At 41.7% G+C, this 12,052-nt stretch overlaps 1 protein-coding gene across 2 annotated transcripts in view; it reads left to right on the top strand.

Annotated features, from left to right (window-relative positions):
- CHCHD6 (coiled-coil-helix-coiled-coil-helix domain containing 6) overlaps window positions 1-12,052 on the top strand; it is a 109,229-nt gene that overhangs the window by 69,024 nt on the left and 28,153 nt on the right. For both annotated transcript variants that reach the window (XM_066558049.1, XM_066558048.1), the window contains one exon: window positions 3,420-3,555. In XM_066558049.1, coding sequence (XP_066414146.1) covers window positions 3,420-3,555 — 136 coding nt within the window. The remainder of the gene's footprint in view (window positions 1-3,419; window positions 3,556-12,052) is intronic.

The raw sequence follows: 12,052 nt of genomic DNA, 5'->3' as shown, positions 1-12,052 counted from the left end.
CCAGGCAAAGGTTTCCTTCCTCTGTGTGATGGGGGAGGCACTGCCAATGAATTTTATTTCTAAATCCATCTTTTACTTTTTCCAACCTGTCATCCTTTCTCCTTTCCTCCTCCTTTAAACAGATGAGAGTGTGTTTTATTGATTTAATCTTTCCTGTTCTTTATGTCCTGCATGTATTTATTTCCAAAGTATTGTAAGAGCTTGTCTTCCATACTTCCATCTGCAGATATTGTGCTGTCACTTCCTAGCCCAGCCTTTCCCTCCTGCCTTTTTCCTAGTTGCTGTAAATGAGCCTCTTACACCTGTTTTGATAATAGTTGTAGCAGGTGCAGCATATTTTATTTTGGACAGAGGCCAACTGTCTACCTCATTTGATGGTGACATATGCTTAAAACTTTGACCCACTTCAGGAGAAAGGTCAAAGCATACAAGGCTTCTGCTAGTTGTGTATACAAACCTCATCCCTTTTCCACCATTTTCCTTTTCTCTTATATGAGAAATAACAGTAAAAACCCTCAGTGACACATCAGGAGCAGTGTGATCGGGTGTCCAGAAGATGAATTTTCCTAAAGATTAGTTAGTGCCAACAGCCTTGAGCTAGGCTAAGGGTAAAGGAAGATAGTTGATAAAAGTCCACCTCCTTTGGAACTAGCCCACAATGTCACTGCATTCTACAGATGTGTTTGAAGTTGGATGCTGCTGCTTTAATTCCTTTTTGTCTCAGATATGCATGATGAAAGTCAGGCACTGTAAGGTGCAGCTGTTGTCTATGCATGGGGCTGCAGTTCCCCCAGTGTACAAATGCTGCAACCTGAAGCTGAGTGTTAATGTGAGCAGGAGAGTGGCACCCCCTTGATTCAGACTGGGCAGGCATTGTGGCTGCTGTGCAGGGAGGAAACATCTCAGGCAGCTGTTCACCAGAGCACTTCAGGTACCTCTTTCCAGTCCAGATGGGTACCAGAACTAATCTGCTGGATGTGGATAACTTGTGTACTCCCAGATTCCACAGTAACTTGTATTGATAATTACCTAAACCAACTTTGCAATTTGTTGATTAGAGTCTCTAAACCTGTTTTGAGAAGCTGGTGCAATTGATGTATAACCACAGCTTGAGGTTTTGTTTTGAAGAAATAAAGGAGAATAATCTTGTTATTTTGGGTACACGGTACCAAATAAATGCTCCCTGTGTTGTGGGAGGTGGTGTGCAGGAATGCTGGTTTAAATACTTGCTGGGCAGTGCATACTGGTCTGGGCTGATTGATCCCCTGCCTCTGGTAGGCTTTAGGCAACAATACTCTTTTTTTGTGGCTTCTTGCTCACCACTCTGTGGCTTTTAAATAGCCCTGTGGGCTGAGCACCAAGGGGTCTGTTAAGGGAGAGGGCCACAGACTTTGCAGCACTGTCTGAGCCCACAGGGGGGTCCTAACTTCATAATTATTCTAGGCAGTGAAGGCTGACACCATAGGAAGGACAGTGATCTAAAGCAAAATAATTTCTGTAGCTCTCCATGCTCAGTTCAGATTAATACAAACTGGTTTGTGGTGTGCTGTACCTTTTAGCTCTTCCAGGTTTCTATACTAAAATTACAAAATGCCCTTCAGTTTAACATCACTGAGTTTAAAAAAAACTAATTTTAAAAGTCTTAACTTTTTCAATGAATTGAGGGATTTGGTGGTATTTCCTGACCTGGTATTGTTTGGTATCATTTCCACAGTCTCACTGATTTGATTAGAGTGATATTAAAGTTAGTGACAAAGCAAAATGCCAACATTATGAGTTTCTGAAGCTCTCTCTGGGTTCTTTTCTATCCCAAAATTTGAAGATATTTTTTTTTAGAATATGGATTTTCGAGGCTTTAAAGGTGATTTGCTATATAACATAGAAATTAAAAATGAACACTAACCCTTAGGGACTGTGCATGGAATAAGTTTCTTCTAAAAGCTGTGAGATTAGCGAAGAGGTAGAAAAAGAAGTCTGTATAGTATCCTTGCTGGTTTCTGATCCAAATCTCAGTGTTGTAGTGTGGCTGTCATACTGATAAATTCCTACTCTCTCCATGTGTGTTGGCAGTATGACTGAGGACCGAGGAAGTATCAATTAGAGTACAGCTCAACCAAATTATTGTGAGAGTGTGCCCAGGTTGCTGATATGGAAAAATAAAATTGTTCTTCTTTTGGTGCTTCCACTTCTTTCCTGAGCACCTTACACAGATGTGCATGATTTGGAAACTCGTATCAGAGCTCTCCAAAAGCATTTAGATTTTGGTTTAAGATTACATGTTTCTTAGAAGTCTGTTCCACCTGAGAGACTGTGATATGCCCAGGGACAGGTCATGTTTTCACTCTCTTTGCCTTGCTATGAAGCTTTTTTGCTGAATGAGTGCCTGTTGTTCCTGTGGAAATGAATACATCATAGCAAGGCATTAATATCTGCCTGTAGCATCAAGTTCTTTGGAAGGAAGAGGTGTGTTTGATATTTGGGCACAGATCTCTAAGCATATTGGAGCAGGAAATGCAAGGAATTAAATGGATTTATGGTTTAGGAGATGACATCTGAGGATTGCTACACCTAAGCATATGTTCTCTTACTCTCTGGTAAAACATACCATGGCCATGGTGCTGTGAGTGCCTGCAATTTGTGTCTGCCTGTCTGTGCAGCTGATGTCACTGTCATTACTGTGTTTGTGCCATTGTTGCTGGGATTGTTTTACAACGACCTTCCCCTTTATTGGTACTGTTGCTGATGATGTGCCATATGTACACATGCACATTAGAGTAAAAGAACATCATCCTTAATTGTTCCTGGGTAGCTGTCAATGCCATTTACTGAGTATGAATACTAATTTCTGCAGAACTACAGAGAAGCAGATATCTGGTCTTGCTATTATTCTGGGGTTTTTTTCCAGTCACTAGGAGAATTGCAGTGCTTCCAACCCAACCATGCTGGATTTCTTGTAGTGTTTAAATAGATGAGAATTCAATAGATTGAGGTGGCTCATTCAACAAGTCTGTTCAGTTCCTTGTCAGACTGTTACAGATCTAGTGCAGGCCCAGCCAGGATTTCTTGAGTTCTGCCAAAGATTTCCAGTGTGAGTTGAGAAAATCATTGGAACTCTTGGACTTGAGGATTTTTTTCCTCCTGAATGCAGAGGAGAGATGATGTTTTAAATTAGGATGGAAATGGCCTTCTACACCAGCTAAGAAAGATCACGTTCCTTCTTTTTGCTAAGTAGCCTGGATTTTTCAATTGAAATACCCTGTTGGTCATTTGACCCAATTTGGTGATTGGTGCTCCCACCACTTTCTCTATTAGGACTACATGACTCCAGCATAAAGTTAGTATGTGTGTTGCTGGCAAAGTGGTAGTAAGTGGTTGAAAACTCCTCTTCACGCATCATTCTGTGCTTGTTTTCCCTGCAGGAGGAGGAATGCTGATCCTATCTGTGCAAACCTGCAGTCTGAAATTCTGAAGTGCTACCAGGAAAACAAACGTGAAGTGCTCAAATGCTCGGAGCTGGCGAAGGAATATCAGCGCTGTGTTAGTGCAGCTCAGAAGGTAACAAAGGCTTCTCTGTTGTACTGGCTGGCTTTGCTGTCTTGTTTTGCATGGTGCTTTCTTCTGAGAAGTGTTTCTGAGAGCTGTGGTATCTGTTAGTCAAATTGCAATCTTCATAGGAGACAAATCTTCCTTGGGATCCGTTTCCCCACATTCATTCCACATGTCCCAGTCACACAGTGTGTCCCAACTTCATTCCTGTCAGCGAGTCCTGTTGTACCAAGCTGCCACCAAAATGGTAGAACCAGTGCTCCCAGGTTTCAAAGTCAGTCAATGATTTTCCCTAGTTTTACCTTCTTGGATGTTGTATACTGCAAACACTAAGTAAATCCACTTTGGCAATATCTGCAACATTTTCAGCAGGCTCTTATAGATAGGAGGATAAACTCAGGATAAACATCTCCTGTTATGGGACTTTGCAGTTGGAGGTCTTGCTTCTTTTCATTGCTGCATGGGGAAAGGTTTTGTACTGGGCAAAGCTGCTGTCTGTTAAGAAAATCTCATACTCCTAAAAACTCTTTATCTTGTGTGGGAAGCCAGGAAGCCTTATGGCTCTTCCTTCTGAGATGCAGGGTCCCAGTAGGTTCTGTTGATGCCTTAGGACAGTGGCTGCTCAGTACCTTGGAAGAATTTCTGGCTATTGAAACAAGTGAAGGGGAAAAGAAAATGAAGTATTTGGACATTACAACTAGGGTATGGTCCTGGGCCATCAGAGAATTCAGTGGGTCAGGTGTCCCTCAAGGGCAGACTTTTCTGTTTTGTTTTTTGGGGGTTTTTTGACAGTAAAAAATTCCCTAAAAGGTGCTGAGAATATAGTAAAGTGGATGTGGCGAAAAGGATGGTAATAGAAAATTTAGACTCCTCTCATGGGATTACTAAAGCAATAGGTGGGGGAGAGGTGGATATTTCATGGAAGCAGTCTTTCTCTGCATTAGCATTGTGAGGGGAAGCTGTATGCCTGATTTAAGTATAACATGAAACAAGCTGCCAGCCGGCTCCCAGAAGAAGCCCGACAGAAGGAGATGGGAAAATTGTCAGGATATATTAGACCAAATAATGTTGCTAGTCCTAGTGGAATTTTTTTCCTTCCTGTTTACAAAGAAGGTCTTTGTATGTCTGCAAATCAGCAAGGTTAAAGCTGCCAGGGAAAGGGCTTTTCTCTGATATCTCCAAAGTCCCCAGCTCCCAAAACATGTGGTTTCTTTTTCTTCCTCAGCTTTAAAGTAAAGTGGTGCCTGTGCTGCTGCTGCACAATCCGTGCCCCTGGTTGCTGTGTGCAGAGCACTGCTGCATCTATTGCCAACCTCTCTTATCCTCCTTGCCTCCTCTAAATCAGGCTTGTAGCCTTTTCAGTGGAGTATATCTTTAGCAAATGCATTTACCAATACATCTTTATTGCATGCAGTGCAGGCAGAATGTGATTACCAAAGAAGACAGATTGCATTAAACTTCAGCATATTTGCAAGCTGCGGCTCCAACCCGCCTGAGAAACGGGCTGGGATGCTGCCAGCCCTGAGCCCCAGCCCAACATTATTAAAGAGTAAATTGGAAGCTAAATGACTGGTAACAGCAGAGGGCAGTGAAAGATCCTATTAACTTGGATCTTTTTTGGATTTGGTGGAGGTTTTGGTAGGTTTGCTTTATAAACCAAAAGCTGGGGTTGTCTGGTTGTCTTCGTTCCCAGAGTCTTCAATGAACTTCAGAATTTTTTTTCCCCACTATTATTAGAAACTACCTGGAAGAAGAAGTGCACAGGACATTAATTTGTTGTGGATGATGACAATGTGGCAGTAAATCTTGCTATGTTTTAAAAAGGGGCTTGAGAGACTAAGGAATAGGTAACTAAGACCTTTCAGCTAGAGGTAGGCACTAGAGGGTTCTGCAAGTACAAATTCAAATGCAACTTTTGTAGGGCAATATGTCTTCTGTAGTTTCCTTTTGTCCCAGGACAGCTCAATTCCTTGACAATTTGCCTCACTGCTCTTACTGACTCTTCTGACTCCTGAGATACATGTAGCAATCACAAGCTGTTGTTTTATTATGTAGGATTAAAATTCCCTCCTCCCTTCCCCTTTTTAAGCTGTTATTTTTCTTTAAGTTTAAATTAGCATCTTATACCAAATGGTTTTGTCTCACGCATTCCTCTTTCAGGAAATTCAGGTTGGAGGAATGTGGGAAAGAAAGGCCAGAATCTCTTAATTTCTTCCGTATTTTTTACCTTTTTTTTTTAAACACAATTTGTTTTCCAGTGCAGGAGGAAATGTAATCAAAGTTGGATGTGTGACTTCATCTCACTTGCATGGTGGTGATTTGTTCATTTGCTTTTTACTAAGGATTTTATAAGGCTTGCTGAATATTCTTTAATGAAGCATCTGCTTCTCTGCAAGTTCCTTTTGATGGCTGGTAAAAATGTCTGCAGGGCATGGTACACATTAGACTCAGAGAAAGCCAGCTCTAGATTTCTAGACTGAAAATTATAGCTTACAGTGGATGAGGATAATTCTTTGCCTCTTCCCCTTTACTGTGTTTGTTTGAGACCATTCCTTTGGACACCCATTTCCCTTTGCCTGTTGTGCACATTTCTGAGCCAGGAGCTGAGATACACCCTCAGTTTTTTCTGCCTCATGAACAAATATGTTAGGTAATCATTCAATGAGTTTTAAAATGGATTTTCTATTGGTTTTCTGTACAGCTCCTCTTCCTAGATGTTACTTTATTGTGGTGCATGGTGGAGATATAGCTATTGTTACCTGTTTTGTATATTTTCTGGCTATTGGGCCATCTCTTGTAATCAACAGAGAGAAATAGGCATATGTAGAGTGTGATGCATCTGATTCTAAAAAGTCATCTGAAACAGGCCAGCTGAATTGCCAGCCAGAGATGAGTATTTCCCTCTATACTCTGGGAGGTACATCCAGAGCATAGACTACAAAGCTGGTGTCTGTTCTGGGATGCTCATGGCTGTGGGAGCAGGATCCTGCTCTGGTTGTCTGCCTCTGTAGCCAATATACTTTCAACTTGCCCTGCCTGACCTGCTCATGAGCTTTTCCATTGATACCACCCTGAGTGTTGAGGTTTGGGCGCGTCACTGTTGACTCAGTGCAGCATCACTGCGCCGAGCGTTGACTCATCAGCCCCTTTAGGCTCTGGGTTCCTTCCTGCATCCCATGCTTTGCTTATGTGGAAGTTCTCTGACTTCAGAGGATGTTACTGTGACAGCTCCTGTTTAATTTAGGAGTGTTTTATCTTTTCTGGTGGTCTGTTTCCATGGCTGTGCAGAACTTGAGCTATAGCATAAAAATTGCTGGCTTTAAATCTAATAAAAGCTGGGATAATGGGACAGCTGTAGGAGGGGCAGTTCCCATTGTGTCTTTCAAAATTGCCTGTAGTTTATTGACTGCAAGTTTCACCAAGAACTACTGCTGTCGTTAGATAATGAGAATTGAAAATTGCTGCTGCTGTTTCCCCAAGGTTTCATCTCGTACACTGAGAAGGGGAAGGAAGAAAAGAGTGGGCAGTGGAAATCTGCGTAATTTCTTAGTTTGGGTCCAGATGGAAGGGGAAAACAAATGATTTTGTTATAAAAAGTCTGAGTCCTATTAGTGAATTGCTTCCCTCCCCCCTGCAAATATGCACTCACATGCAAGCTTTTCAGAAGGTTTGTGACCCATTCTGCTGCCCTTGCATTCTGTTCACACCAATAGGCAAATGTGAATTGAAGGCGAATTTTAGTTGGTTACTTTGTTACGTAATTGGTGGTTATACCAGGGACTCTCCAGCCAGCTGCCACTTGGAAAATGAGGCCTCCAGTGACCATATATTAATGTGATCTGAGATTTCAAACAGAACCTGCTTCCTGCAACTGTGTGCAGAAAAATGTCTGTTAGTGAAGAGCATGTATTCCTTCTTTTTAGGGGTTTCCTTCCTGTCTCTAGGTGCTTGTCTTCCACAGAAGGACCAAGGTGAAATTTTTTGTGCACTAGCTCCTGGCCAAACCAAGCTATCAGGAGCCATGTACTCAGACATGTGTTTTCCCTTGTCAATAGGAGCTGTATACATTGAGCTAGGAGCCATTCATAATCCTGCACTCTCCCTCCCTGTTCTGTGTCCAGCTTCTCACAAATCTGCTATTCATAACAGACAAAGGTAAACCTACTTCTGTCAAGGCTTTAGGGCTTGCCTGTGTAAGGAAATTACAATACAATAAACTGGTGAGTTTGTCTGTATATGAGCATTCAGGGTTTGTAATGAAAGTGCAGGGAAAATTCACACACATTTACTGTGAGTCACTCTGCTGTGTGCAAACAAGCCCTTGCTAAATACTGATTGACTGAATTCCAGTGAAGGGAGACTTTTAACATAACCTTGAGTTGTCTGTATTCTGCTTTGCCCTTGACTATAATAAAAAGGAATATGGTCAATTTATTGTGTTTACATTTCTAAGTGATCTCTGTGAAAGCCCAGTTCCCTTCTGGCATGCAAAGCATTACACTTCTGCTGGAAGTTTGTCTCTAATCTGTGGGCAGGGACTTATACCTGCAGCATTCTCTCAGCAATCTTTCTTCAGTTCCCATCCTGTTGGAGCAGTTTTGTTCAAGCACTCTTGATCCTGCTGAAGCGTGGCCAGCTGGGAGCTTTAATTTCTGCAACTTGGATCTAAAGAGAAACAGAGTTGGATGCCATGGGCTGCACTGCAGGTATCTGAGCATGATCATCAGGCTTTTGCTAAAGTGTTGTTTCCATTCTGGTGGATTTCAGGGTACTTTATAGAGAGATTGTGTATCAGGATAGAGAGAAGCAGTCAGTGTGTGTAGCTGGAGAAAGAAAGTTTGGACCAGGTATAGCAAGGTCTATATCTGTGCTGTAGAAATGCCAGGATTTCTCCTCCCCCTGGGATTCTGCAGAGGTAGATCTTGGCTGTTGAAGCCTCATTGAGATGATCTATCACATGCTATGCTGCTTGAAATACAGTAGATCTAACTTGAAAGGCTTTAGGGTTGTTTGAGCTTTGTGGAATTCAGGTTTGTAGTTTCAGGTGAATCTGTGTGTTTCCTGTCTGGAGGATGCTGTGCCCAGCCATCCTCAGCCAGGTACACAGCTATCCTGCCTCCCTTTTGTCAGTCAGTCCTTGCTCAAAGCAAACATATCTGTAAAGGGTTTGTCTTGGCTTCTCTAGAAAGGAAATTCTCTCTTTTTTTTAAAAATCTTTCTTTCTTTCAACCTGTATTTGTGCAAATGCTGTGGTGATAACACTATCAGAGGAGTTTATGACTCAATAAATGGCCCCCACAAGGGAGTTGGGGGAGAGCTGCAAGCTGCAGGCAGCTGCTGTTTGTTTAGTTACAAACACAGAGGAGCAGTGGATTAACTGTACCCAGGCATAACCTGACCTGGTATTTGCAAAGGTGAAGAGGATCCATATTTTGCTTCTAATTATGAAGTTATTGTTTGGATTTTCAAGGCAGCAGTTGTAGGTTCTGGCGAGTCTTGGGTCTGTACATAATGCTTCATATCCTCAAGAGTTCACTGGTGGATAAACTAAAAATATAGAGCTGCCTGAAAGGACATAAACCACCATCTTAATATATGAGGTATGTTCCAGAGTAAATGCTGGCCTACTTAAAATGGAAATGCCTGCTGCCTGTACCTGGTATTTATGAAACTGGAGGCATAAGTTCTTTATTTACTCTGTATCTCAGCACTTCATGAAGCTCTGATGTTCCCCACAGCCTGGTGTGTTGTGACCACTTATTAACCACAACAACAAATTCTTCTCTCTGTCTGCTCTTTTTAGTCCCTATAAAGCCCAAACCTCCTCAGGTTTATAATTTTTGAAGAAAATGAGCAGAAATAAATTTAAAATTCACTTGGCTGTGCTTCAGGGCTCCTCTTTCAGTGATACTTAGTCCATATGCTATATCATCTTCACATATGAAGTTCTTGTATCCATTACCTGATCTGGAAGGAGGACTTCTGACTGCATTTCTCTTCCCATAAACAGTCTGTTTTTTAACAGTTCAACACCCAGTCCCTGTGCATATTTTTTTGTTGTTGTCTGTTTTTTGTTTGTTTGGAGGTTTTGACAATGTTACAGTGAGGCATAATTGCTTTTGAGTCTAATTTCTTGCTTGATGGTTCTTTTTTCAGATGTATTTACAGGTAAAGTTAATCTGAATATCTATGTTTTACAGATGATTTTGAAAGCAATTTCTGTAAAAGAGGGAAAGAAGTCAGTATGACTTCTACAATTTCTGAAGTTGAATTATTTGGGATTTTGTTATTTCTAAAATGTGGTCTTGCTACAGTTCTTGTTTTAAAACCTGGTTAGCCTTGAAGTATTTAAAAATAGTCTAAAGTTTTTTGCAATAAAATACTATAAGAGTTAGCTAATCAGGAATGAGACATCTTCCCTGACCTGATGCTCTATTGAGGTCCTTGAATGGGTGTATCTGAAAAGTCTCATTAGACTTTGGTATTAAAATTTCAGTCTTTGTATTCTCTCTCTTTCTTTTCAAAAAATATTTCTCTTTAGGCTTAAATTAGTGGGACTATATGGATCAAACATTTTTTTGGTTCTGTGCTCTCTGTATGGTGTGTTAGGCAGCATTTTCCTGAGAGCTGTAGCCTGTATTCAATCAGGCTTATCTAGTATGGAAAATAGTTGCTTGGGGGTGAGAGACTGTTGTGATACATCTGGCTGTTTTAATGCCAGATTCTTTCTCAAAAGATTTGTAGCACTGTTGGCAAGTGGGAAGTGGAAATTCTTACTCAGATTAATTCCAGGAGACTGATGACCAAGCAGTCTTGGACAGAAAGACGTTTATTTCCAATTTTTAAACTATATGTTTTGCTGCTGAAGTTAGATTGAAACAGATCCACAAAAATTGCTGTCGATAGCAGAGGCTGGTTAGAAGCACAAGGTCAGTGGTCAAGTGCTTTCAGACTCCCAGGAAGTTCCAAAGTAGCCCTGACTTCCATAACTTCCATACTAATTTTAGATCCATGCTCTGACAACTTGGCTATAACTTGGGAAATTTTATCAGTGATACCAAAGCCTTCATGACAAACTGGGGAAACCAAAGATTTGTTATGCTCTTTGTTGGTCATAGTCTGCACAGGATGGTTTCCTGCTGTGTGCAGTTTGCAGTCTCCACACACCATCCATCAGGTATTTTTGTCACAAGTTTTGGGGCTGTATTCTTTGAGGACTAGTGGGATTTAAAGCCTTCATCACTCAGCTGAATGTGTCTGTGTGGGCAACGTGCAGGGGTTATTGTGGTGGCAGTGGTCCCATTCAACTGGAAGAGTTGCTCCCAAGCAAGCAAGAGTGCTGTGAGTAGCCCTTCTCTGGAAGTTGGTGAATGACACATGAGCCCTCCTGTTAGTGGGAAGCCAATCCTTGTCTCTTCAGAACTGTGGCATACTGGAAGAGGGGATTTGCAGAAGTTGCCCTGATGCTGCTTGCTAGTCTTTGTTCTCTCCACAGAGCCTCCTCATCCAAGGCTGTAGAGCATTCATCTGTTACAAAATCCAGGCTTGGAGGGAAGGTTTCTTTCTGCATCATGCCTGCAGTAATTGTTTGTTATTTTCACCCCTCTGTGACACTGTCTGCCCAACAGGCCTCCTCGTCTGGAGATATTTCCTGACATACTTGTGAGGCTTCCAAAACAATTTAAAGCTTTCAGTCTTATCTAAACCTTTGCAAGTCAATTGAAAAAACCTTTCTGGACACCAGAGCTTCAAATACAGGAACAGGACATGTTGAAGATAGTGTGTTACAGTGTTAGAATACAGTGTTAGAGTTAGCTGTGCTGCTGATGCTTCCATCTCTGGCAAGAAACATTCTTCTGGTTATAACATCCTTTTTGATTAGAGGCCTTTACTGGGGCTTTTAGGAATTGGTGAAAGGCTTTTAAAGACCTCTGCAGTCACAGAAAGTGTCCAGAAAGACAACACTTGATATAATTAAATTGTTACCTTTGTAACACAAGGGAAGCAGGAAGAGAAGCCTTGAGTTAGGATGGTGCTGCAATGTCTGGTGTAGCTTGTTTCTAAAGCTGGAGAGGTGCTGCTCTGCTGTGTTGAGCCTGAGTGTGCATGCAGAAATGCAGACAGAATTATTTTGACAATGTGTTCGCTCCTTGTCCCTGCTGAATGCCTGTTTGTCCTGTATAAATGGATTTCAGGATCAGCCAATCTCCAGCTCTGAATTAGTCTAATAAGGCATGGTGCATAGGGTTTAAAGGTCATTTTGCAAGCAGCTGGCTTCCTGCATATATTAGGGGGAATGGTTTTTTAAATAATGGTATTGGAAAGCTGTTGATTTGACTTTTAAAATACCTGTATGCTATAAAATTTCAGCTCTTCTGCCTCTGTCCTTCAAGCACTCTGCTTGCCCTCTGCCTGCTCATCTTTCTCTCCTTTCTGATTACCTCTGCCCATCTGCCTCTGCATTCTCTCCCCTTAGGTTTATCAGTCCATGTTTGCTGCCCACAAG

This window comes from Molothrus aeneus, chromosome 12 (genome assembly GCF_037042795.1).
Source record: "Molothrus aeneus isolate 106 chromosome 12, BPBGC_Maene_1.0, whole genome shotgun sequence".
NCBI classification, from domain to species: Eukaryota; Metazoa; Chordata; class Aves; order Passeriformes; family Icteridae; genus Molothrus; species Molothrus aeneus.
This window is presented reverse-complemented; position numbering and strand designations above follow the sequence as displayed.